General features: G+C 29.3%; 1 protein-coding gene across 1 annotated transcript in view; it reads left to right on the plus strand.

The window, feature by feature from the left end:
• Positions 1-26857, plus strand: part of LOC111632808 (nucleoprotein TPR-like) — a gene marked incomplete at its 3' end in the record, with an annotated part of 31811 nt that extends 4954 nt beyond the window's left edge. The window contains exons 3-9 of the mRNA XM_023377334.1: positions 6187-6281; positions 10592-10646; positions 13137-13234; positions 18222-18356; positions 22744-22818; positions 22947-23135; positions 26757-26857. Of these exons, the coding sequence (XP_023233102.1) occupies positions 6187-6281; positions 10592-10646; positions 13137-13234; positions 18222-18356; positions 22744-22818; positions 22947-23135; positions 26757-26857 (748 nt within the window). The remainder of the gene's footprint in view (positions 1-6186; positions 6282-10591; positions 10647-13136; positions 13235-18221; positions 18357-22743; positions 22819-22946; positions 23136-26756) is intronic.
• Positions 26858-27625: the final 768 nt, after the last annotated feature.

Genomic DNA, 27625 nt, shown 5'->3' on the forward strand with positions numbered 1-27625 from the left:
TTTACAGGGAGGTTTATGTATTGGGAAAATATTCCTAGAATTTTCAGGAAAATTAGTCAATTGATTCAGAAGATATTAAGAGAGTGGGAGCCATATCTCAAAAAACTTCCAAGTTATGAAATTTTTTTACTTGCACAAATTTTTATTTTACCAAAAAATAAATGAATTCTTTTGAAAAGTTTAAAAAAATTATTTTCATTCATAATATTGATGTTATTCAATGTTTTTTATAACTTTTGATAGAATAAACTAATTGAATTCTAACTTTTTCAATACGTATATATTAATAAAATAGTTTTAAGAAATTGATATTTCTCCAACTCCAACTCTAGATCTGGTGTAAAAATATGAAAAAAAGACTATTTTTTAATAAAATTTTTTGAGATATTTATTTGTATAATTAATCATGATTTTCATTGCATTAGACTGAAAGAACTTAATATGTTGAAGAGCTAGAGGATGGTAGTACAGAAAATCCTTGTTAGTTTGAAATTCAAGGAACAAAATAATTGCGACTTTGAATTATCTGAGGTTTATATATTTCTGTATACTATGCCAAAAGCCACATAACTGATGTAATTTATTAAGCAAATGGAATATGGCTACTATACAGAATGCTATTTTCATTAATTAATAATACTAATGATATAAATAAACTGCAGATAAACAGCATGTATCTGGTGAGAATCTCACAGGTTGCCAGATAAGTTTTATAAAGAGTAAAGGAAAATTTCTCAAAGTGTAGCCCAAATTATTTTTAAAGTGGTCCAAAAAGTAGTCACTCACTCAAATGTAGTAGCCTAGAGCCCTATAATTACAGTGGTACCTCAGGATACAAAATTAATCCGTTCCGAAACTGAGATCATATCATGAAAATGTAAGGTGAATCATTTTTCCCCATATGATTATATGTAAAACCAAATAATTCGTTCTAACACGAAAAACACGCTCAAATTAAAGCTAAGTAGTACATTAAAAAAAATAACTATAGTAAGGAAAACACTGAAAAATACGTTTTCTAGTTGTAAATGTATAAATAACCGTAATAGAATAATAATTGATAAAAAAAATGTAGTTTTATTTGAACTTTAGCTTTGAGGATAGACGACATTGGAGGTGTAAACTGGTGGTGGAAGAGAGGGAGAAAGGAAATGATACTAAAACTTAACTTACGTAACATAATGTAACAATAGCTTAAAAATAACTTAGAAAAGATAAAAAAAATTAGTGTTGTTTTATATATATAGGCCTATATATTTTTAAAATTTTTATTCACTGCTTTTTGCCGTCTTTACTTTACTTCCACCAGCACTTTCAGTGGATAGAGGTCGCTTGGTAAAATACTATTGAAAGAGGTTTGGCTTTGCCTACTTTTTAAAATGTTTCTAAAATGACTTAGGCAAATGACATTACTCCAAGCAGCAATACAGCCAGTGTGAACCTTTTCGGGATGTTTCTTTTCAATAAAATCGGTCACTTTCTGATAATACCTCAAGATTTCCTTTATTGAGCGTGATCCACCATGAAGCAAACACGTGAACTGAGACCGATGAACAGAAGTGAATAAAAAATGGCGCTGCAAACTGATGTAACATCGTATGGTGAGTTTTTGTTCGTATCGTGGAGCAAAAATATGTTCGAATTTCATGTCGTATCCTGAAAATTTCATATGCTGGGGCATTTGTATCCTAAGGTACCACTGTATCTCAATCTGCTACTCATAGCCCAGTCTTGCAATCTCGAAACTAAGCCATATTTTATGAACTAACAGAAAAATGGGGTGGTCCATGGATAAAATGATATCCAAAAATGTATTACTGTAAAAGAAAAATTATGTTGGCCAAATTAGAGTTGTTCTTAGTCTATTGTTCTTTTATAGCATGGAGGAATTTCAATCTAAACAAACAAATTAATGTACACAAATGACAGTTCGGACAGAATTTTCACTTTTAATTTTGAAGTAGCCGTATTTCGAACTAACCAAATCCTTTAATGTGTAAATCTCTATTATCTGCAGCTGGGACTTAAGTACAATTATGAATTAACAGGATTTCAAACTCTCTGAGTTTGAATTAATGAGGATTTCTTATATTTTTAAAATAGTTAAATGACTTCCTTTTTACAAGTAATCATTTGTTTTAGTAATTTTATTTAACCGCTATTTGTCCACTTTTTAAAAAAAATTTTTAATTAAGCATAAAAAGTACTTAAAACTGAAAAAAAAACAAAATGAGTTAATTTTGGTTAAAAAGCTTCATCATTTAGTTTCCTTTGTCTCGCCTTTCTGTGAAATTTAACACTGATGAGTTATTGTTTACACATCTGGATGACCTTGAACACAGCTGGAGTCGGATTTCCCGGGGCATTCTCATAGACTTCACGGGAGGACAAGGGTTTAAAGTAGGGTGACTTCAATCTGGCAGTATATTTTTAAATATTTTTAAAAAATTATAATTTTTATTGCGATTTCCGACCCCCCCTAATTAATTAAACTTCTATATAATAAAATCTATTAATTAAAAAAATTAAAAAACTATCGGAAGTCGTTTTTGACATCAGAAAGCAGCTTTAAATAACTTTACCGAAGGAAAATCGGTGCGCTACAACTTTAGAATGATAAATTAATTTTGATAAAAAACTCCCATTAAAAAAACATTAAGCCTTAATCGAGCCTTATCAAAGGCTCATTAAAATCGCGATAAAATTTTTTCGCGCGGGCAAAAAATTTTGAAAAAATTTGGGGACCTAAAAACATTCCAAAAATTAAAAAAAAATTTTTTTTAAGTGGCCTTAACGACCATTTTTTACGTAACGCTATAAAACTTGCTCGAGTCACACTCGAGCGCGGCTCAGAAGGGGTTAAATATAAAGACTATTATTGAGGATGAAAACAAATAAAGAATGCTGGAAAAGTCCAGCAATGACATTGCCTACTTTTATACACATGAAATTATTAACTACAGTAATCTGAATTATGAGGATATTTGAGTCAGAGTATAAAATCATTGGTTCATCCAATGAAAAGGTGAACTTACACACCAAACTTCTCTTAGATTTGTCTACACCACTTGAACATTCAATTTCAGCTTATCAAATGTGAAACCTTTGATCTAAACTAAACTTTTATTTTCCTAAGTTTACTCCAAATTTGTTATTTCAAATTATTTTAAAATAGATGTTGTAGGTATAAAATTTAAATTTCCCTGGTTATTAGATGAATAGAGTATTAAACTTTAGAGAGAGAACTTTTAAGTCTACCAGTCTGAGCTTCATCATCTTGAGGTTGCTTGATTTACTGAACTAAAAAGAAGTATATTTTTATATTTGATTTATATTCAAATCATGGTGAAAGTTTCAACTTCTGTAAAGTAGTCCATTCTTAAGATAATTTTTTTTTACTGGATTTCTTTTAATGTATCAATGAAGACAGTTTGTTGTCTTATTATTGATCTTTGACATAAATTACAACAGTCAACACAGAAGAAAATTTCCCATTGGAAAGTCAATGTTTGCTTTGTCAAAATTCCTTATGAACCATGTTTCTTAGTTATTTGATTGCCAAAGATACATAGTTACAGACTATTCAAATTTAGGTTATATAGCATAATCATGCTTTCAGTGGAGAATTCTTAAATGTTTAATTTCTGATAAATAATCAGCTGTTGTGTAAGCTTCTTGATAAAAATTCATTATATAATTTGTATCCAGTTTAAAAATCTAAATTACTCTTCATACTTTAGTGCAGTGTTTTACTACGTCTTTCATTTTATCTGTATAATTGAAGTCCTTGGAGACGAATAGTTTTAACCTTCAGAATCGTGTTTCTGAGGTAATTGAGTTTGAATGTTTGAAAAAAATCCTAAAATTGTATGAATGGATGTGAGTTAATATTTTTGCTCTCTGAATATTGCCTGCACATGTGGCCAAAGATTGCCAAAGATACATAGTTACAGACTATTGATTGCCATTATCTTATTGTTTTTGGGATTTTTAATTTTGGATTTTTTTCAAACATTTAAACTTGATTATCTCAGGAACATGATTCTGAGGGTTAGCAATATATATCCCCAAGGGCTTCAACTGTTAACTCCTTAAGGACATAGACATTTTTGATATTAATTTATTTAAATGTAAAAAATACTTAAAAACTGAAAAAAACGAAAGAAATGCGTTAATTTTGAAGAAAAATCTTCAGATTTTATTTTCCTTTGTCTGGCCTTTCTGTGAAATTTAACACCGATGAGTCATTGTTTACACATCTGGATGACCTTGAACACAGCTGGAGTTGGATTTCCCGGGACATTCTCATAGACGTCTGGGAGGACAAGGGTTTAAAGTAGGGTGACTATAAGCGACACAGAAATTTTTAAATATTTTTAAAAAATTCAATATTTTATTGCGATTTCCGACCCCCCCTAATTAATTAATTATATATTTATAAAAATATATTAATTAAAAAAATTAAAAAACCATCGGAGGTCGTTTTTGACATCAGAAACTAACTTTAAATAACTTTACTGAATGAAAATCCGTGCGCTACAACTTAAAAACCATGAAATAATTTTGATAAAAAACTCCCATTAAAAAACAATTAAGCCTTAATCGAGCCTTCACATAGGCTCATTAAAATCGCGATAAAATTTTTTTGCACGGGAAAAAAATTTTGAAAAAATTTCGGGACCTAAAAAACATTCCAAATATTCAAAAAAAAAATTTTTTTCAAAAATGGCCTTAAGGACCTCATTTTATGTAACGTTATGTAACTTGCCCGAGATATCTCGGGTTATGGGCTTAAGGGGTTAAATCTTGCTTGAACAAATTAATATCCTATTTCAGAATTTAGATATTTACTATAATTGATTTTAATTGAGAGTTTAAATGAGTAAAATTTTCCTGCACAAGTTACATAATGAGTAATTTGGTTTAAGCTCTTTTTCTGATTTTCACTCGCATATTGGGTCAAAATAATTATAACAAGCTTGGTTAAGCCAATCTGATAACACACTCCACAAAAGCAAATCAAATATTAATTTTGTTTAAAATAAATTTTATAAATTCTTGGAATCAAGTAGTTGCGCATGCATGTGGACATGCATGTTAAATGGATTGAACAGAGCATGCGCGTGCAAATCTGACAGATCCACATCTGAACGACAAACAAAAGTCTTAAACGTAATCACTTCTCCACTATAGTGGAGCGTGTTAAAAATGAAAATTTTTAACTTCACTTACTATTCTTTGAGAGTTTTTCTAAATTTCTTCTTCGTGTTGAAGTTGTATTAATGTTGAATTATATGAAGAGAAATCTTTTTTTGACATTCTTTGATACTTTCTTATATGGTCTGTCTTATTCCTTTTTTTGCATATTAGAAGACTCAGTTTTATATTGAATGGTGAAGAGGATTTGGATTGACAAAATTATTTAATATGAATAAAACACACCTTTAATAATCCAACAAATAAATATTAGTAAAATAAAAACGTTTTTGACCGTTTTTAACAATCTTCCTCAGTTAACATAAAAAATAGAATACCAAAATAGAACGTAAATGTGAAAATATAAATAATGGAAATGTAGTTATGGTTGATATTCTACTTTTTATGTTAACTGAGGAAAATCGTTAAAAACAGTCAAAAACGTTTTTATTTTACTAATATTTATTTGCTGGATTATTAAAAATGTGCTTTATTCATATTATAGTTATCCAGTACGTACATTATAAATAAGAAATTATTTAATTTTAAACTCAGAACATTTTTCAAATAATAATTATTGTAAACACAATTGGACAAATTATTAACACAAACAAATCACACCAACAACCTCAACAACTTATGGCCCTTCCATTGTTACTTCAAATTTCTGTCTTACACATTATTATACCTAATGAGTAAATATTGACATATTATTTTTATGCAATAATATAAATAAAAGTATTAATTTAAAAAAATTTCATTTGTAATTTGGAAAATATCTGTCTTGTACTTTCTTTTATTAGAAAAGTTTTTACTTTGTTTTTTATTCTGTTAAAGAGAATATAAGAGCATAATGTGAATATTAAGTTAATTCAAGCTTATAATTTTGTTTAATTACTTCAAAATTTGAACTTTAACAATTGTTTTTTAAGTATTTATTAATATGAAATGTTCATCAATAATTAACCAAACTTTGTTTTATTTTTTAAGAACTGCAAGAGAAGATTAATTTGGCTGAGAAAAGCATAAATCAGTATCGCACTTTGGCCTCTGATTTGGAGTTACAGTTAAAAGAACAGACTCGGGTAAATAAAATGCATTGTTTTTATTTTATAATAAATAAAACCATTTTAGATACGAGATATGTTCAAAAAAGAAATGTGATATAAGCATTTTAATTAAAATGCCTCAATGTCCTTTTTCTTACTAAAATATAAATTTTTGTCTATAATTTCGTATCTTCTATTATCAAGACTTATTATACTGGTTTTACTGATAATGTATAATAAGTCCTGATAATAGAAGATACGAAATTATAGACAAAAATTTATATTTTGTGATATAAGCATTATCACGAATTTTTGCTAATAATACTTACTGTAGTACTTTATTAATATTAATAATAATATATTAAGAATATAAAATATAAAAATATGTAATAGAAATATAATATAAAAAATATTTTAATATCAATAAAATGTTAAAATTTATTCATATTAATGAAATACAATAATTAAACATTAATTTAAAACAGTTTTCAAACTGATTTGGCATTTGATATTTAAAAACTAATTTTTACCAGTTTGCAGAAACTGGTTAACCAATTTTGAGAATTTCCAGTTTTTTCTGGCATTAGTTACGAAGACACATGTTGTTACAGATATCTCCAACTGTTTTGTAATCTGTTGAATGAATGGTTGTTCTTCCATTAATAATTAAATTAATTGAGTTTTTTTCTAGTGTTTTGTATTGTTTCTTGCAGTTTGAGATTGTTCACTATGTTGATCATTGGTTTTAGCAGTTTGTTCATTTGAATAGTTTATGCCACTTGTAATAACTTCATTTTAATAGATTCCTCCCAAAAAATTTGTTCTCTCACAATTTAATGTGAAATTTTATGCATTTTCTCTGTTCTTCTACATCTTCTATGACAAATTTTTAAATGTTTTACTCACTCTTTTTTTTCATAAAAATAATGAATCTTTACTAATGAATACAAAAAATGATCATGTGTAAATTACAAAAATTGTCTTTTAATATTTTTGTTTTATATGTCTGGTCGTGAAATTTATTGAATGCATCTGTATTAAAATATTTAAAAAGTAGCAGGTAGGCCCGGCATTGCTCGAGCAAAAGTAACGATAGGGAAGATTAACATTATTATGTTATAGTCAACGTTACCCGTTTTCACAGAATAAAAGAATTGGGTTTCCCTGTTTCCGGACTGATTAGAGAATTTTTAGATGGGTCTAAAAATATGTTCGATTTCCCGCAAAAATGAAAAAACTGCATCTGCGTCTTGCACGTCTCTTTCTCTTAACAATTCCATTGTTACGTAACACTTCAATTATTACTTAACACTTCCATTGTTGATGGAAGTGTTAAGCCTTAATCCTCTTCCCCTCCCCCNAAATGCATGGAAGCTGCAGTTCTGTACTTTTTTATTCATTGTTGATGGAAGTGTTAAGCCTTAATCCTCTTCCACTCCCCCGTGGGGAGGAATTTCGAAAAATCCCTTCTTAGTGTGCGTTCTCGTAACGTACCCTAACTGTGTACCAAATTTCAACTTTCAACTCCTAACCTTTTGGGCTCTGCGCTTATTATTATTATCATTATCAACCCGTCTCGGTTATATATTAGATAGATTGTTTTAATTGATATAGTGTTAATATGATATGATATACATTTTAATTGATAATTTTTAATCAATGATTTTGTAATTTGTTTTGAGTGTGATTAATAATTTCTTTAAAATAAATAAGTTTGACTGGTTGTGAATACAAAAGTTTAAAAAGATACTTTAATTAGTTAAAAATAAAATATGTAAATTTAAATATTCAAATTTATTAACATTTTATTTTAATTTTTTTGAAGTTTTATGGTTATTTTTTTAATTTAATTTTGTTGATTTAGATATTCTTAATACATTCATTTCTTGCTTTACAGATTTTAGTTTTAGCAACATTTGAAAACATAGTTTTCATTATTCAGAATACTTTTCACAATTATAAATAAATTTTTCATACATCAAAGCATTAATTTTGAGAACGTATATTCAACCAGAGTTTATTTTGTCTGCTTTTAACCCTTTCAAAATTATATTTCATTTATTGATAATAATTCAGTAATAATAGTAAAATTTAAACAAAGATAACAAATTTAAAGAGCAAAGATAACTATGTGGTATTGAAAAATAAGTTAAAGTAAAAACAATAGAAAATTGATGCAGTTGAACTCAAACATTAAAAAATATTGTGTGTGTGTGTTATATATATACATACATTTTTATATATAACAAGTATCTTTATTTATGTAGTCTTTTTCTACATATAGTGTGGTGTGGTTATAAGTATCGCTATTTGGAGCTGTTGGTAGCTTGAAGGAATAACTCAAATGAAACCAAAGCTTGTATGCTTACTATTTAAGGAGGGGGGATGAAAAATAGAACAAGAAAAAAAAATTGCCAATTGAGGTCACTGTAAAGTTTTAAATGTAATGTGTAATAAAAGAAGAAAAAATTAACGTGCACAAACTGATGGTATTCCAGTATTTATTGGAAAATGTCACAGTTAATGTGGTTATGCTGTATCATGGCTTTGACTATCCAATTTAGTTTCCTCAATACCGGCATGTCTATTGTGCCAGTATATACCAGTGTTCCAGGCCATGCACAGCATTCTCAACTGTGGAACATAATGCATCATGAGTGATGCTCCGCACACATGATAAACTATCTTTTAAAGCACTTAGCTTTGATATACCTTTATGATATGCATTTGATTACAACAGTGATTGAAGCAACAGGCTTTGTAGCACCCTCTATTGGCAATTTTGTATATATGTAACCCGTTATATATGTAAACATGTAGAAATAGAATATATAAATAGAGGTACTTGTTGTTAATAACATTCATTTATATCTACAATAACTTTATTCATAAGCTTTATGATGATATATGTTGATCAAAATCACTGCACATTTTTTATTTTTGCACTGGTGTCAAACTTTACTTATACTGATAATGGAAATTATTTGTATTCATATTTTCCAACTTACAAAGAAAATGTATTTACTTTCTAAATTTTGTCTCTTAGTCATAAAATATTTTAAAAATATAATAAATAATTTATTTTACAAGTAGTTGTTTTGACCCTGATATGGTCATCATTATTATTTTTTAATCATTACAAAAAACAAATTGAAATAATATTTTGTAGTGATTAAGCATACAATATCATTATATACAATTTTAAATAGATCCCAATTCTTACCTGTATCATTTTGTTTGTAATGATCCTAATTAAGAGCATAGGTATGAGTAATGATGAGAATGGATAAATTGTCCAAGTGTATTAATGCCACATGAAAATTTAATGCAATTCAAATCAAATGGATTTTTGGGCCTGTTGGATTGAGTTTTTTTCCACTCACCCTGTGAATACTAAGAAGAATTTTTGTTTTCACACTCATTATGGGTTTGGCCAGGTCACAATGGATTTGGCCAAGTTTTGAAGAACAGGGTCCAACACATCCGGTACAGACTGCTTGTGGAGATTTTCTTTAATTGCTCAATCGGTTTTGATCCCAGGTCCCCCAAAGTAATTGGTCACCATCTTAAATGCCTCAGACATCTGACGGATTGAGAGGTAAGAGATATTAGAAAATTACAGATGAGTTAAGAAAAGGCATTGTAAATTCTAATGTAGCACTAAATCTTAAAAATGCAAGAGAACTTTTTGCCAAATAATGTTCTTTCTCTTGGGGAAAAAAACAAAGGTATCAAGTTTAATGTAAAATATATTAGCAAAAATATAATGAATTATTAATTAAGTAGGTTAAAGTTATATTATATTATACAAAATCGTATGTAGTTCCTATATACCAGGAGTGGGCAAGCAAAAGTTCAGTGGGAGCCAAAATGTAGGTTTTGCAAAATGCATGGAAGCTGCAGTTCTGTACTTTTTTATTCTGTACTGCAGTTCTGTATTGCAATTTTATTATATAATATAAATATGATAGAAAACAAATATTGAATTTTTTTTAATAAACATATTTTCACAAAATTGTGGAAATAAAATTGTAAAAATAATAATAAAAAGCAGAAATTAACACTTTCAGCAAGAGCCACATGTAACTCAAAAAGAGCCGCATTTGCCCATGTCTGCTATATAATGTTCTAATATTTTACACACACAATGAATATAAAAAGTCAAAATCCATAAAAATTTAGTTATGAATAATAATAATATCACTTGTTATTTCTTACATATTGTAAATAAAAATATAAGAGAAACATAAAATTTTTTACAGTGCATCATCAAATAATCATAAAAAATTTTGTATTTTTTTAATGCTAGAATAATCATTTTTCACTTACTTTACTTTTATTCATAGCTGAATGACAGTTTAAAAGAAGGAATAGAGAAATCTATAAAAGAGAAAGAAGAAGGTATGAAAATAAATTTTATTTTTTTAATAGAAGTTTGCATCTCATTAAATATGCTTTGTATTAAATATACAGTGCATAAAATTTAGTAATATCTATAAGTATGATCTTACATATATTGTAATTTAAAGTTATAGCTTTTTTAGTAAAAGTTAAGTTTATGCTACAATAATTTATAAAATTGCAAGTTTACTAATTAAAAATATGTTTATTCATTAATAATTGGATGTGTTAATACTATGAATATTCATCCACAGTGCAAATGAAAAAGTTAATGAAAATGATTCCTTTAAAGTTTGTAAAATTGCAAAGATGAAAAGTTTGAAAAAATTTAATAAAATAACTTTATTGTCTTAAGTTTTTTGTGAAATTTTTTCAAGTATAAACTTTTCATTTTGGTAGTTTTATAAATGTAATATACTCTGCAACCAAAACGTTCAGAAAACAAAAAAAGCGATGTTACACAAAATTAGGGTTTTATCAAGTACCAGACCTGGACTTAACAGGAAAGCAAAATACAAGGTGGTTATAATTAAAGTTTCCCTACTCAGACCTGTATAGAGCCATTCTCATTGATATATTTTGATGAAACTTGGTATATATGTTATATGGACCATGGGGAAAAGGAAAATGCAAAAAAGTATTTAGTTCAAAGTTTTACTACTGGGTGAAAAATGGCACATGCAGTGGACACTTTGCAAATTAGGAACCTTTTAAAAAGCCAGTAGTCAGTGTCATTTTTTATCATGCCTTTACAGAAGAAAGATTGAGTTTTACTGGTAAAGTTGTTTTATCAGAAGAACAGTAATGGTTCAGCTGCACTGCGAGAATATTGACGCTTGAAAGGCTTGCAAATAGGGCATATGTTGAGGTATGGTTTTAAAACAATGATTACCAAATTTGAAGAGACTGGAGAATTGGCTGTATTGCCAGGAAGAGGTCAGAAAAGGATTTCAAATGAAACTGGAGCAAATTGCTGTTGCTGTGATTGACAGAGCAAATGCTTTCCAGCATTCTTTGGCAAGTGCTCAAGTGGTGTCATGTGATTTGCATCTTCCTTCATCTATGGTTTGAAAAATTATGTGATCCATTTTACAGTAGTATCCATACAAGATCCACATGTTGCAAAAGCTGCACCCCTAGATCCAGAACAATGCACTGAATTTGCTTGTCTGTTTTTGACCAGAATAGTCGTTGACAATGCATGGCTATGGAATATTTTGTTGTCAGACGAGGTGCATTTCACCCTAGATGAAACAGTGAATACTCAGAACTGTCGCATATGGGGTATTATAAAGCCTGATGTTGTGATGAATAGTCTCTGCATTCTGTTTATATCACCATTTGGTGTGGTTTTACTTCTGACTTCATTCTTCGCCCTTTTTCATTTGAGGAAATAACACCTTAAGGTCCTAAAAGGTGTTCCATGATGGGTGTCTGTTACTGCAAATTTCCTCTTTACAAGAATGAGGATGTTTATAGACTCTTCCTAGAGGGCTCTTCCTCAGGCTTTTTTTGATAAATACTAAGCTGGACGTTGAAAATTGAACATTTTCTTTTGATTCCTTTACCTTTCGAATCATCACACGTGGAAACCTTCGAGGCAAATTTAAAATGAAAAAGAGAAAAAAGAGCGATGTTTTGCGTACAGCGCATGCGTGTTGCCATGCTTTCAACGTAAACTTTTAAAAGACATCATCCAGCAGGAACTGCCATGCTGTTGAAAGGGCTATCTCTTCTTTAAAATTGATGCATGTTGTTTTGCGTCCTGCTCTAAAACTCCGGTTACGAGGTTTAAAGTAAGAGTTATTTTTAGTATATTCTGGTGTGTGGAGAAGAATAATGCTTTACCTAACATTTGATATGTGGAGATACTTTATCTTGCATGAAAATTGTCAACTGTGAAGGCATTGCTGCTGTTGCAGTTGGTATTTAACAAGTGTTGAGTATTTCTGGGCTGTCACAAGCCTACCAAGACTAGCTTCTTTAAAGAAAAATGTCCGGGGACAAATGTGGTTGTGAATCCATACCAGACTGTAAACTTATGAGTTCAGTGGAATCTACTGGAGAATATGAGGGTTTCCTTTAGCCGAAATATTATAGTTATGGGTGTTTGCTGTTTCATTGAGGTAAAAATGTGCCTCATTGCTACACAGGATTTTCTATTGTCATGACATATCAACTTCCATTCTGGTAAAAAAGATCAAAGAAAAGGTGAGTCAGGTTTTGGATAAAGCTTTCTCTAGATAGCATTGAATAGGGATATTTTAATTATGATAACTTGATATATTTTCTTTTCATTTATGGAAAATATCTGTATTATTTTAATTAATTTTATGAACTCAGTTAATGGCTTATTCTTGTGTAATAGTTTTTGAATAGTATCAATTGCAAATAAAACAAATTTTATATCATTTTATATACAGTTAATGCCATTTCATGTGTAGTAAAGTCAATTTAATCTTGATGTTTTTTTATTAAATAAATTTTCAGTTCAAGAAAAACTGGAGCAGAAATTAGAGGAATGTGAAAAGCAGTGTAGACAGTTAATTCATGAAAATGTAACCATAACAGAAGAATCTGCAAACAAAGTGAGTTTTTCTGCTTAAAGTTTAAATTTTTATCAAATTTATTTATCACAAAGGATTTGTTAATAATAATTATTAGATTTTATAAAATACATTTTTAAAAGTTTTTTAGCATTTGGTGAAAAATCAAATTGAAATTACATAGTAATACATTATTTCATAATTTTGATAATGTTTCATTGCAGTATATATTAGCTGAAAATATAAGGATGGATCAAATTAAAACGGAACAGTGGTCATAATTCGGTGTATGTGTATGTGAGTGTAATAAAACTGTGTGTAGATGTAGAGCGGGAGGTGAAAGAGGAGAAACCCTATTGAGGAATGAACTCATTTTTGGTAAGCGCATGCAACCACATGGTATGAGCTGGCGGTCGGCTAAGAGTGTCATCCAGCAGGCAATCAGTCTGCATCATGTTTGAGACTAAAGAAGAGCAATGTGGTGTTATTCGTTTTTTAGTGGCAGGGTGTTGGAGCTCGTGAAGTGCAAAGGACAATGAAAACAGTGTTCTCCATACACTGTTTTTATTGTCCTCTGGAGTGCTTTTGCTCCATGACAATGCACTGCCACATATGGCCACTTGCACACTGAGCATGCTTGCGAAGTTTCAGTGGAGTGTGTTGGAACACCCACCATACAGCCCCGACGTTTTACCGTGTGACTTTCAAATCTTTGGTCTGCTAAAAAAAAAGGCATTGCGGGGTCAACGTTTTCAATCGGACAGCGAAGTCATGGACACTGTTCAAAACTGGTTTCAATCTCTGCCAAACTCTTTCTATGAACAAGGTATTCACCGCTTGGTGCAACAGTGGGACAAGTGCTTGTGTAATTTTGGTGATTACATTTGAAAATAAATAATGGCTACTGTTCCATTTTCATTTGATCCACCCTAATATAATAAATTATTATTACTTTTTACATTCAGTTAACTATAAACAATAATAATGAGTTGACAAATTTGTAGGCAGACAGTTTATTTTTAAATTTACTAAAGTTAGGATACAATAAGTAAGATATGTATTTGTAACAAACTAATGAAACTATTTATTGAAAAGCAATAATATTTTATTAATGTACAGCAGTACCTTGACTTACAAGTGTTCTAACTTATGAGTTTTTCGAGATACGAGCCATCTCTCAGTCAATTTTTTGCTTTCAGTTGAGAGCTAAAATTTGTGTTATGTGAGCCAGCTTCAGATATTCCATTGCTAGTTGGCTCAGTGAATGCCACAGTAAACTATAGATTAAGAAAAAGATGGAAAACTGCCATAATTTCATCATTTTTTTTTTTACTCTTTCAGTGTCTGACAGACTAGCTTATAGAAAAACACATGATTAAGTGACAAAGGCATTAGTTCACTTCCATGTTGTGTGTGGTGCCACCTTCTCTCATTTCTGGAATTTTCCATCTTTTCTTTCTTTATTATCTATGCAGCAAATGCTGCAACATCTTCAAAACCAGTTTATTGCAGTACATTGTATTGTGTTTTTATACAATATTTGTTATTTATAAGTACATTTTCCTTTTTTAAAAATATTTAACAAAATAATTATGGTGTTTTGGGGCATCCGGAACAGATTAATGGCATTTCAATTCATCTAGATGAGGAAAATTGATTTGACATATGAGTGACTTGAGTTATGAGTTTTGTCATGGAACGAATTAAACTCATAAAAGTCAAGGCACCACTATATTTAAATTACATGTTTATAAAGTGTGCAAGAAATGGCTTTAAAACGACACAATTCATTAAAATTCATTAAGTTGTCAAATGTCAAAGCACAAAATTTCTAAATGAAATTAACAATCCATGTTTACAGAAAGATTTTCCTAGTGCTGACTTTAAAGAATTAATATTTTATTATTAACATTAGATTGAAAGCTCTATTAATTTTAATTAGATTTTTATCCAAAATTTCCAAAAGTAGGGAAGCCTGGACTAAAACTATTAGTGAGCATATTCTGATTATTATTTATATATTACAAACACCTTTGAAGAGTTTCTATCATTATCAGAAATCAGATTTGCCAAGGACAATACTAGTAGTGTAGAAATATTAAACTGATTGTTAATTTGCATTAAATTAAATTTTCATGTTAAATTCATTATGAGATAAAAATCTTAGTCACAATGCCCAAATATTTAATCTTCTGTATAGATGTTTAGAAAATTATATTTCAAAATTAAATAATCAAATAAATTGCCATTTCACCTGTTTACCATCATTTTCTAAAATTTTTCCTCTCATTGTAATAAACAGTGATGGTGAAAATGGTCTCTTTTATCTTATTTCTTATCTAACTCCAAACCACATGTTATATTTATGCTGCTTTCACATTACATGTACAATATTTTAGTTGTAGGTATTTCCATCTGATGTATATTTAGCCTTGAAAGATTTCTCCAGATAACTTCTTTTCTCATCTAGTCAGGTGTCTTTTGGGTTATTTTCATATTCTGGGTTTCTTACGTTAGGATTTATTATTGAGAAATTTAAATCATTTTTATTGATTTTTCTCTTGAATCCAAATTGTTTATTCTTCAGTTTTTCTTTTACCTAATTTCTTATTTCAACTTTTAAGTCTCTTGAAAATTTTCATTTAGTGGCATAAAAGAATATTTCTTCATAATTGCTAATCTCCTTTTTGAATGCATTTTAAAAATTATCACTTTTTATTTTATTCCTTTGAGTTTTATTTACTTTTTCAAATTGAGCTAGTTTCAACAATTGTGATTCTTGTTTCATCTACCACTCTTAGCAAGTAAATAAGTAGATCATCTATTCTATGCAGTCTGCCATTTCTCATTGTCCTGCAGTTTTCAAATTATAGATCTATAGATTTAAACTGTCATTCATCCATTCATTCTTCCTTAATCTTAAAAGTAGAATTAAAAGAAAAGAAAGACCAGATATTGGAAGCTTAAGACCAGAGGTCCGATTAACTTTATATGAACTTCCAGTCTGAATTGGAAGGCACACGATTTTTTAAAAGCTAAAATATGATTAAAAGTTGCAGCCTGGCATTGCAACATGTTACAATAATGTACAGTACAACCAGTAAGTATTTACTGTTTCTTTCACATCAGTTTTTAGACAAATGAAATGTATCTCATCTGATATGTATTGATGTATCATTTCTTCCTTATCTTTGTGTCTTCATTTATTAGTTTCTAAAGTAATTCTTTCACAAATAAATATTTATTTTTATTTTATTGATTGCAAATTGTTCATCAGAAATCAAAAAACGTAGTTTATCATTATCTTTTCTTTTATTTTTTATTAATCCTTGAGCTCTTTATTATTATTAACCATTACTTCTATATATATCCTCTTCAATATTCTCTGTGAATTATTTCTGACATTTTTATTCTAATTATTTAATCTGTTTTGTTACATTCAGATATTGTATGAAAATATATAACATCTGAATGCCTTATTCTTTCTTAATAGCTTCTGTCTGTGGTTTGTTCTTTCCACCATCATGTTTTATCAATTTGTTTTCCTTCTAGCTTTCTCATATAATTTCTCTACTATCTCTCTCTACCAGTGATGTTTTAAATCTGTTCTAGTCTTCCTCACACTTGGTCCTCTTAAAAATTTTTTGATCTGTTTTCTTTAACATCCAGGTTATTTTCCCCTCTCATCTTTTCTCACCTAATCTATAATTATTCTATGATTATTGCTCGCAGTCAACAATGGAGTTACTTTTGCATCTCTTGGATTTTAGCATGGCACACTGTAGGATTATTTCTCTTTAAATTAATTATTATTTTTTTACATAAAAAAGTGCATTTACTGTTTACAGAATTGAACTGAATCAACTTGAAAAGATTTTCCAATTTAAACATTTGAGAAGAAGTGTTTTTAAAGCAATTTATAAAATTTATTTTTGTATGTTTTAAATACATAATTTTTAAATTTATTTTTATGGAGTTTAGTAATTCTATTGTAATTTCATGATGCCAGTTCAGTTTTTTTCTCCAATTTCACACTGTGGTTTTTTCTGCTACAATAAAATGATAAGTAGTGTTAAGTAATGATTTGTTAACCCAAATATATTTGCTGTTTAGTAAGTTTTTATTTGTATATATTTTGATTGACAGTGATTTTTTTTATTTAACAGTTGTTTATATTTATTTTGTATTATATTATATTATTATTATTATGTATTATACAGTAGACCCCCCATAACACGGTAGATATGTTCCATGTTTTATGAAATTCCTGTTGTACGAGTCCTTAAATACATGAGCCAATCACAGCCCAGCACATGTGCAGTTTATGGACTACGGCTGTTTGAAAGGTTTTCTTCTGTAAAATTAATCGATTCTAGACTAATTTGACTCAACATTTCCAAAACATGTATAAGTTTTTGGTAATAATCCATATAAACTATGCCATAAACAAAAAATTGTAGGATTACTTACCAAGTGTGCACTGTTCGACGACGCCATTGCTTAAGCTTGTTTTCGTCGTGAGGCAGTGCATCAAACAGGGGCGCGCATGTTTCCTGATAAATTATTTTTCTGTGAAAAATTTGCTGAACTTTGGAGACATCATTAATATAAATATAATTTTTATGACCGTTAAATAATAAATGATTTTTAGTAGGTCCGCTGCTCGTTTAAACTCAACGGTTTGTGCAATATCCGCTATAGGTCTAGATTTGACCAATCCTGTTGCGACACAAGTTGGCGATGACGTCGTACCGTATCATATGAGTCTCTTTTAGCGTGTTTATACAAATATGATCGCAATTTTTTTACCGTTATATATGAATCCATATTATATCAACCCATTTTATAGGGGGTCTACTATATTTATGTTTATATTTTTTATTAATAAATTAATATTGTTTTATTTATTTTTTGGATGTTTGTAGTTATGCATACATTTATATATGTACATGCATATTTATTTACTTATTTTGTATAAAAAAAAAACGTAGTAACAGAAATTAAGAAATTGGGATATATTTTATTTCAGGTGAATAATCTAAATAAAGAAATAGCAATACTTCAAAGAGATTTACAAATAAGTAAACAACAAGCAAATGAGGCAATTAAAAATGAAAAACAAACCAGAGAGGATTGCCAAAAGCAAACAAAATTAATGCAAGAGGTAATGATATTCATTAATCATAAAATAATTTTATAATAATAAAAATATTTTTTATTTATTTTAATTTCATGAATGATGCAGATTATAACCATATTTATTTATATAGTCAATTTTTTTTTATACAGAAAACCTGTATAAACCATACCAAATATTTTTTTGGTTTAAACCGTTTTTTTCAACATATAATATCATTCCATTTCAAAGAATTTTTTTTTGCTTAAACAGGTTTCCATTTTATTCAGGTTCTGTTTTGGACAGGTTTTATTGTATATTGTAATTAATTATGTAAGAGAAACTTTGCTTTTGATCTAAGGCTTTAATATGTAATTGTAATTAAAAAATAGGATTTGTTCAGTTTAAAGTGAGATTTCATATTTTTATACTTTGTAACTTTTTATTTTATATAATTTGTTGTGATATAATTAATTTTAAGTAAATTTTCTAAACTAAGGATTAAAAAATTATCACACAACAGATTTTAAAATGTTTTTACAAATGTCAAAATTATTCTAAAAGCTTAAGTGAAGAAAAATATAACATTCCATTACTTCTTTAGTTTTATTATTTTACTACTTACATATAATATAAATTATTTTATTTAAAACTAGTTTATTTATAATTTAATTATGATTATATTAATTATTAAACTGTACTATCTGCCTATGGATGCCACTGCCTGATATAAAATTGAAAAATTGAATGCTTATGGCTGCAGATGGGGAAGATTGACTTAATGCATACAATGCAGCTTGTAATAATGTGTGCATTTTAAAATATGGCTGTTTTGTAATCAACGAATTCTATGCAATGAGATTAAGCAAAGAGAGTAATGAATTTTTCTACATAGGATCCACTTACAGATCAGTGAATCTCACAGTCAAAGAGCATTGAGTCCATTACCCAAAACACCATGAACACCATGATTTTAACACTTCAGAGAAAAAAGTAGAAGTATGTCTGAAATACCCATGGTACTCAGATGTTGGTGTGTATGGCATTAAGAATATAATACTGCCCCATATATGACAGTTCTAACGATTCACTGCTCCATCTAACGAAAAGTGCAGCTTGTCTAACCACAGAATTTTCCAAAGTCACACATCATGAAAAGCCATTCTCACCAAAATCCAGAAAGAAAAATCATTGTGGTTTTGCAGGTCTTCAGGTTGCAGCTTTTGTGCAATGTGGACTTTATACGGATACCATTTTAAAATGGACCACAGACTTTTCATACTGTCAGCCAAGAGATGGACAACTCATATGACACCACTTGAACACTTGAAGAATATTGTGGACTGGAGGCTCCATCAACCACAGCAATGGCAACTTCAACAAAGTTTCTTAGCAATTGGTTTCCACCCTGTTCCTGGTAGTACACCCAAGTCTCCAGTTTCTTCAAATTTCATAATCGTGTTTTTCAAACCATTCTTTCAGATGGGCCCATTTTGCAATCCTTTTAAACATTGATATTCTCTAAGCGCAGCAAAGTTTGGTCTTTCTTCTGTAAGGGCATGATTAATGATAACATAAAGGTACACAGAATGATTTTCAGCTTTGAATGCAGTCTTTTTTAGTAGGTCTGTTTACTTTGCATAAGAACTTTGTGAAAAGCTTCATCTGATGGTGAATTTTTTATTGCAGCAATCTCTTCCCCATGGTATATATAATGTATATGTTACTGCTAAAGCTCAAAAGTCGTTAATGTGTACATTACCTAGCTAATCTGCAGATTAACTAGGGTGATTCGTTAAAGTTGTGAAAATTGTTCCATTTCTCAAATTACCTAGATAATGTGCAGAGTATCTAGGTAATCCGCACATTACCTACTAGGCACTCGGTAAAGTGAAAATAAGATCTTTGCCACAAATAAATGTACCACAAATAGGTGTGCTTGTCACAAAAACCAATTGCTATGAAATTCAAAGTGTCACCAATCTTTAGACTGCACTAATAAGTAAGCACAATTGGTTAATGTTACCTATGGTGAGTAAAATGGCAGCTCGTCTCTGATTCTAGCAAAGAGAAGAAAGGAAACAGTGGGACGTACGTTCAAACCTAACTAACCTATTCTAATAATTTGGTTGGTAATAATTATGGTAATTTATTAGAATAGGTTAGGTTAGGTTAGAACGTGCGTCCCCACTTTCCTTTTTTCTGTTTGCTGGAATCAGAGACGAGCCGCCATTTTACTCACCACAGGTAACATTAACTGCACAATTATATCATGTGATCACCAGAAAAAGTATGATAATTTTATTATTTTTCATCTCCGGTCCAAAAGTAGGGTATCGTTGAAGTCGTTTCGGTCCCCTCGGTTCAGATAGATACTCAAAGTCCCGAAATTCCATATAATAATTTCCCTAATTGTATTAATATTTTAAATCATTTGATTTTTTGTATGCTTTTTAATTGGTTGATGATTGATTCTATCAACTAATTTGTTGATTGTTTGATTGTATTAACTTGATTCTTTAGATATCTAAAATTAAATAAAGAACATTATGTTAATTTAAGTGTACAGAAACGTTGCTGTTGTTCCAGCAAAGATCTTATTTTCACTTTACCGAGTGCCTAGTAGGTAATTTGCAGATTACCTAGATAATCTGCACATTACCTAGATAATCTGCACATTACCTAGGTAATTTGAGAAATAGAACAATTTTAGCAACTTTAACGGATCGCCCTAGTTAATCTGCAGATTAGCTAGGTAATGTACACATTAACGACTTTCGAGCTTTAGCAGTAACATATATACCAAGTTTCATCAAAATCCAATAAACATAACGGGCTCTGGTCCCTTCTCAGCTCAGTCACTGTTGCATCACATACATTCATATGCAGTGAATGCTTTTTTGGCTTTGATGTATGTCATATATTCGTTGTGTAAAATCCTCTAAAAATATTTATTTTAACATCTCTGATGTGTTTACTGTCATTAAATATTTATTTCACTATTGCTCCAATAGATGGCATTATGTTACAAAAATTATTTTTATTATTTTTGATGAGGAAATATAGTTTATTTTTGGCATCTATGTAAATTGTTTCTGGTGATTTTTTTACCAAAAAAAATAATTGAAATTTTATTTTAAAATATTATTAATAACCATTAAATAAATAATAATTAATTGAAAATAATAAAATAAATAATCAAAATTTTTAATAAAATAATATAAATTATGAATAAATAAAATTATTTTATTTTAAGAAAATGAAACATGTGTAAGTGCTAATTTTTTTGGAAATTACTTCATAAATATTAATTATATATCAAATATTAACAGACAAAAATTGACATAGTAACCCTGAAAAAAAAAAATTTGACTTAGAAGGTGATAGAGGTGTCTGAATAGGTCAGTTTAATTATAACCACCCTGTAGTTAAACACTTGCAGGACAGAAGAATGAAGGAGGCAGTTTGATAGGTGTGAAAAATTAATACTTCAGCTGATCTGGAAAGCGATGTTAATATTGTGCATGTGTGAGATTTGATTTTAACAAGTTAGAATGAAAATGTACAGTTTGAAATAATGTTTGATCCATCAAAAATTATATAAAATGTCAACAATGTATTATTCTCTTTGTTGGACAAGAACAAGATGATAATAGATCGTTGAGAGTACTTGCATATATATTTTATGTTTATAAACTCTCTTATTGCCAAAAGACAGTTTATTTAATGTGTTAATTCTGTAATTTGATTTGAAGTGTATGTATAAACTTTGTGAATACAGATACAAAGTAACATGCTCAATCTATTGAAATTTTGATACATAACCAATTTACAAGTCATTTTAAGTCATAGATTATGTATGTCAGATATATAGTCAGTTGAAAAATTGTGTGTTATAAATCTGTTGAAATTTAATTAATGTTTTTATTTACAGATGAAATAACTATTACATCTGTAAATAAAATTCATTTTAATACATTATGATCAAACTTTGATTCCTATTTCATATGGATACTTCCTAATCTCTTTAAAATCTAAAACTGTATTAAAATATTGTAAAATAAAACTAAAAGTTTATATTAAAAATGTATCTGTGAATAAGAGTCAGTCACCAAATAGTTGATTATCAGATCAATTGATAGAAAAATTTTATTTTTGCATATTGACTCCTAAACATTAACTATATCAACATTTTTTGTTTACAATAAATATAAAATTAATTAAATTAATTTTATTATATAATTTCTGTCAAAATTTTATTTAGCAGCTAGCAACATTTGCTGCATTTAAACTGATTAGCTTTAAGACATAAAAGATAAGATTACATATTCTGATACATTAAAATGGTTTTGGTGCAAAATTCTTTAAGATTGACCATATCATCAAAAATAAAGTCAGTTGTATATGTTGTAAAACTATTTTTTTTACACAATAGGCACAAGAAAAATATGAAAGAGAACTATTCTTACATTCTCAAGATATTACTTTACTCAGAAGTGAGAAAGAGGAGGTAATTTTTCAAATTGTATTTTTTACTTTTAATGAAAAAATGTTTATAATAATTTACCTTTAAAATAATTTTGTTCTAATCTTATCATTAAAAAATATTTTAGTTGCATTAAATATTTTTTCTTTTAGCTTGTTTTATTTAAATCTCAAGTCGAAAATGCCGAAGCAAAATCACAGCAATTAGAACAGACCTTCACCGAAAATAAAGTAGCATGGGAAAAGAGAGAAAAGATGTTTCAAAATGAAATAGAAGCAATTAAAAAGAAATGTGAAGATCTTAACAACAATAATACTACATTATTAAATCAGCTAGAGCTGGTATTTATGACAGTCATTTAAAATTTATTAGAATATAGTATTATAATGTTTGGTCTTTGTATAAAATTTAAAATTATTGTGATTAAATTTTATCTACATCAGTGAATTAGGACTTCAAATAATTTAAATTCTGAAGTACTCTTTGCTAATATTTTACTAGAAAATGAATGTACAGTCGACCCCCCCCGTAACACGGTAGATACATTCTGTTCTTTCTGAAATTCATTTTTTACGAGTCCTTAAATACACGAGCCAATCACAGCCCAGCACGTATGCAGTTTACGGACTACGGCTGTTTGAAAGGTTTTCTTCCATAAAATTAATCGATTCTAGACTAATTTGACTCAACATTTNATCTTTAACATATGCCCGTAAAGAGATAGAAAACATAAAAACTGAAATGGTGAAAGAGAAATCTCAAACTGAGCAATTAAAACAGCAATTGGAAAATTCTAATAAAGAATGTGCTGACAGACAAAAGACTATATTACAGGTCCTCATATATATATATATATATATATATGTATCTAGATCAGGGATCGATAACCTATGGCACATGTACCAAATGTGGCATGTGGAACGATTTTCAGTAACACACTGATTGAATAGAAATTAGTAAAAATTAAATTTTACTTGTTAATTTTTGAAGTCCATTATAATTGGACCAATTTCAATACTATATATAACAAAATTGGTAAAATCATGTTGGCACCCAGAATACCACTAACTTAGGTTTAGCACAAAACCACTGAAAAGTTGTTGACCCCTGATACAGATTATTAATAAACTGGTATTTGCCAGTAATCAATAACATCCAATGCTGTAAAATGTATAAATTATTGAAAAATTCAATATATGGTAGAATATAATTAAAAATTATGGCTATGCTTATAAAAATTTCCAAAAGTTTTGCAAGACTTTGCAATTATAGTGAACACATTGTACCATGCCAATAATAATATGATCTTAATAAAAATCAAAGCAGTTGTTAAAATATATGTAGAACTTTCAATTTCAGTATGCAAATACATTCTAATTATACATGGAAATTTTTACCAGCAATGAATGGTCAGATCATTAAAATTAAAATTTTCCATAACATTCTCTATATAAAGGTCATCAGACACTTAATATGACATTCTGACTGTATTTATCTGTATAAGCTGGGTAGTTTGCCAGTGATAATGTCTTGAAGACATACTCAAGTTCCCTATTACTACTTAAGTTACTTTGAGAGAGATTGTGTCATTGAAATGTGAGAGGTTAGCTTGCTCCAAAGAATAGCAGTACAAGAGGGCAATGACAAATTCTGAAAAGAATCTAGTAGGCCCAGGAAAACTGCTACAGAGAATAGTTGGATAATGAGACAAGTCCAGAATAATCAGTTTTGCTTTCAACCATCTTGCTCTATTTACAACATTTTGTATAAACCATCTCCACAAGATGCTTTGTGGAGACAGGACTCTGCCTTCATTACTACCCCTTATGATATCTTCCATTGACTAGACTTAAGGAATTAAAGGTAACGTTGTCTGCAGTGGAACCATGGCTGGCAGATCCATGTCTATCAGTCACAGTATCACTGTAGACAACTTTGGACAGGAGAATTGAATAATGTTGTGTTTAGTGAGGAATCTCATTTCAATCTTACCACAGACAACCATTATATTCTTTTTTGGACAACCATTATATTCAAACTACAGTCTGTTATAGAGAAACAGAATTCCTGGTATTATGGTGTAGAGAGCAATTTTCTATGACATATGATCTCCCCTTGTAGTGATCAGAGAAACCTTAATGGCACGGGCATACATTTGAGAGATTTTGCAACCTGTTGTGTTGCCTTTTGTTGAATGCTTGAGATGGGCAACTTTCCAGCAGCACAATGTTCAGCACACTACTAGTGCTTCTCAAGAGTGCTTTCATCATGTTCAAACTTTTCCTTGGCCTAAATTCTCCCCAGCTTTTCCTCCAATTGAACATGTCTGAGATATGTTTGGGTATCATTTGAAGCTATATTGGAATCTCCAACATTTTGAACAGCAGTTATAACACACTTTGGGAAGATCTGTCACAGAACAATTTCCAAATCTTGTTTGTCTTCATGCCAAGTTGTATTTCTGCATATATTTAGATTTATTAAATACCATTCTGTATGATCCATTTATATAGCTATTGGGTTGTTCGGAAAGTTTGTAGTGATTTTTGATAGCTGACAGTTGAGACATTGATTAATGTGAAAATGATAAGAATTGTACAAACCAATGAATATTATGATAAATGACCTTGAGACATGTCTGTTACAAAAAAAACCGTTAAGATTATTCAAATATCGTTTAATTTGTCTCATTGCAAATATGGATGCAAACAACGTGCATTATTGACACTTGTTTTTTTTATCGTAAAGGAAAAAATGCTGTACAAACAGCTAAAAAGATATGTGATGTTTATGGTGAGAGTGCTGTAGGAGAATCAACTGTTCGAAAGTGGTTTGCAAAATTTAAAGCAGGTAATTTCAGCCTTGAAGATGCTCCCTGCTCAGGAAGACCTCCTGTTATTGAAGAGGACCAGATCAAAGCATTATTGGATGAAAACTCTCATTATACAACTCAAGAAATTGTAGACAGTGAAGTCATAAAACAGTACCATATTTCAACATTTAAAGAAGCTCGGATATGTGAATTGTTACGACATTTGGATACCTCACGACTTAACAGAAAATAACTTACTACATCACATCTCCATTTGTGATTCTCTTGAAAGACGAAATGAAAATGACCCTTTTCTAAAGCATTTAGTGACAGATGATGAAAAGTGGATCATTTATAACAACATCAGCTGAAAACAATCATGGGGTAAGAAAAAGGAACCACCATTAAAAATTCCAGAGGCCAGTCTTCATCCAAAGAAGTTCATGCTCACAGTCTGGTAGGATTGGAAAGGAATCCTGTCCTATGAGCTGCTTCCACAGAATCAAACAATTGATTCTGATAAGTATTGTTCCTAATTGGATAAACTGAACATGGCAATTAAAGAAAAACATCCATAACTGGCCAATAGAAAAGGCATTGTGTTTCACTAAGATAATGCCAGACCGCACACATCTTTATGAACACGCCAAAAATTATTGGAACTGGGCTGGGATGTGTTACCTCACCCCCATACTCACTCAATCTTGCCCCATCGGACTACCATTTGTTCCATTCTCTGCAAAATTCCCTTTATGATAAAAACTTTGACACTTTGGAAGCTTGCAAAAACCATGTGGATCAGTTTTTCGCGGGAAAACTGGAAAGTTCTACGAAGAGGGTATCCTGAAGCTCCCCATAGATGTCAACAGTTATCATATGTAATGGAATAAAAGTATATTTTTAGTTTTAAAACAGTTTCTTTTATTTCTCTTAAAAATTGCTATGAACTTTCCAAACAAACCAATATTTGTTATATCTGTTTGCTTTAAAATTGTTATCAGTTCTTTATTTCATTTAAATTAGGCAAGTAAACTTTCAAAATGATAGATTTGTTTTAATATGCTTCATTTTTTTGTCATTGCATGTATATATATACTGTATAATAAAAATAATTAAGAGGTAATCAGTTAAATTTTATTAAATATGACAGTTGGGTCGTCAGATGTCGGTAATGCAATCTAAAGATTGGAATATTTCATCATCATTAGAAGAAGAAAATAAAAGTACTCAGCAGTTGCTAGAAGTTATCAGGTATTAAACTTGAATAAATTTTTATTTATTAATTAATTTAAAAAATTTCAGATTTATCCATAAATGTATTAATTTATTAGTAATGACATTGATAATCATGTTTATTATTCCTATTTTATCATATTGATCATGGATATTAGATGCTGGACATTTTTATAAATTCATTTGTTGGTGATTAAATTAGCTAAGATAGCTTATATTAGAGTAGATAAAAAAAAAATATATAAAGTGTTATTTTTCTATTCTCAATATATAAGTATTACAAAGGTTTTCTGGTTATTTTTATTTACTGTATATCTTGGAAGATAAGATGAGGTATAAATTTTCATCAGAGTTTTATAGTTTTAGCATATATCTGCCCTATAAGACAATTCCCAAACTATTATCAGCCTATGAATTTAGTTTAGATCTGTGATCATCATCTATATAACAACACTGTATAGCGTATACGGAATTATGTCCTATTTGTAACTTTTTAAAAGAACATCAGATTTTATTTTCTTGCACCTGGCAGTACTGCCTTGCAATTGTTGCAAAAATTCACATTGATCCGGGCATTCGGGTAATGACTGACTATTCACAAAAACGTATGGTCTATTCTATTTTGTGGACATACCCTACTCTCTACTAGTAAATAATTATGGTTTGTCCATTTTACTATAATGGTTTTAATTTATATAAATTTCAATCTAGTTTTTTTTTGTATCTGTCCTATAAGATGACCCTGAATTTTCAGGGCCTTTTTTTTTTATGATTCAACTATTGTCT

This window comes from Centruroides sculpturatus, unplaced genomic scaffold (assembly GCF_000671375.1).
Source record: "Centruroides sculpturatus isolate CEXI.00-Female unplaced genomic scaffold, Cexi_2.0 scaffold777, whole genome shotgun sequence".
Taxonomy (NCBI): Eukaryota; Metazoa; Arthropoda; class Arachnida; order Scorpiones; family Buthidae; genus Centruroides; species Centruroides sculpturatus.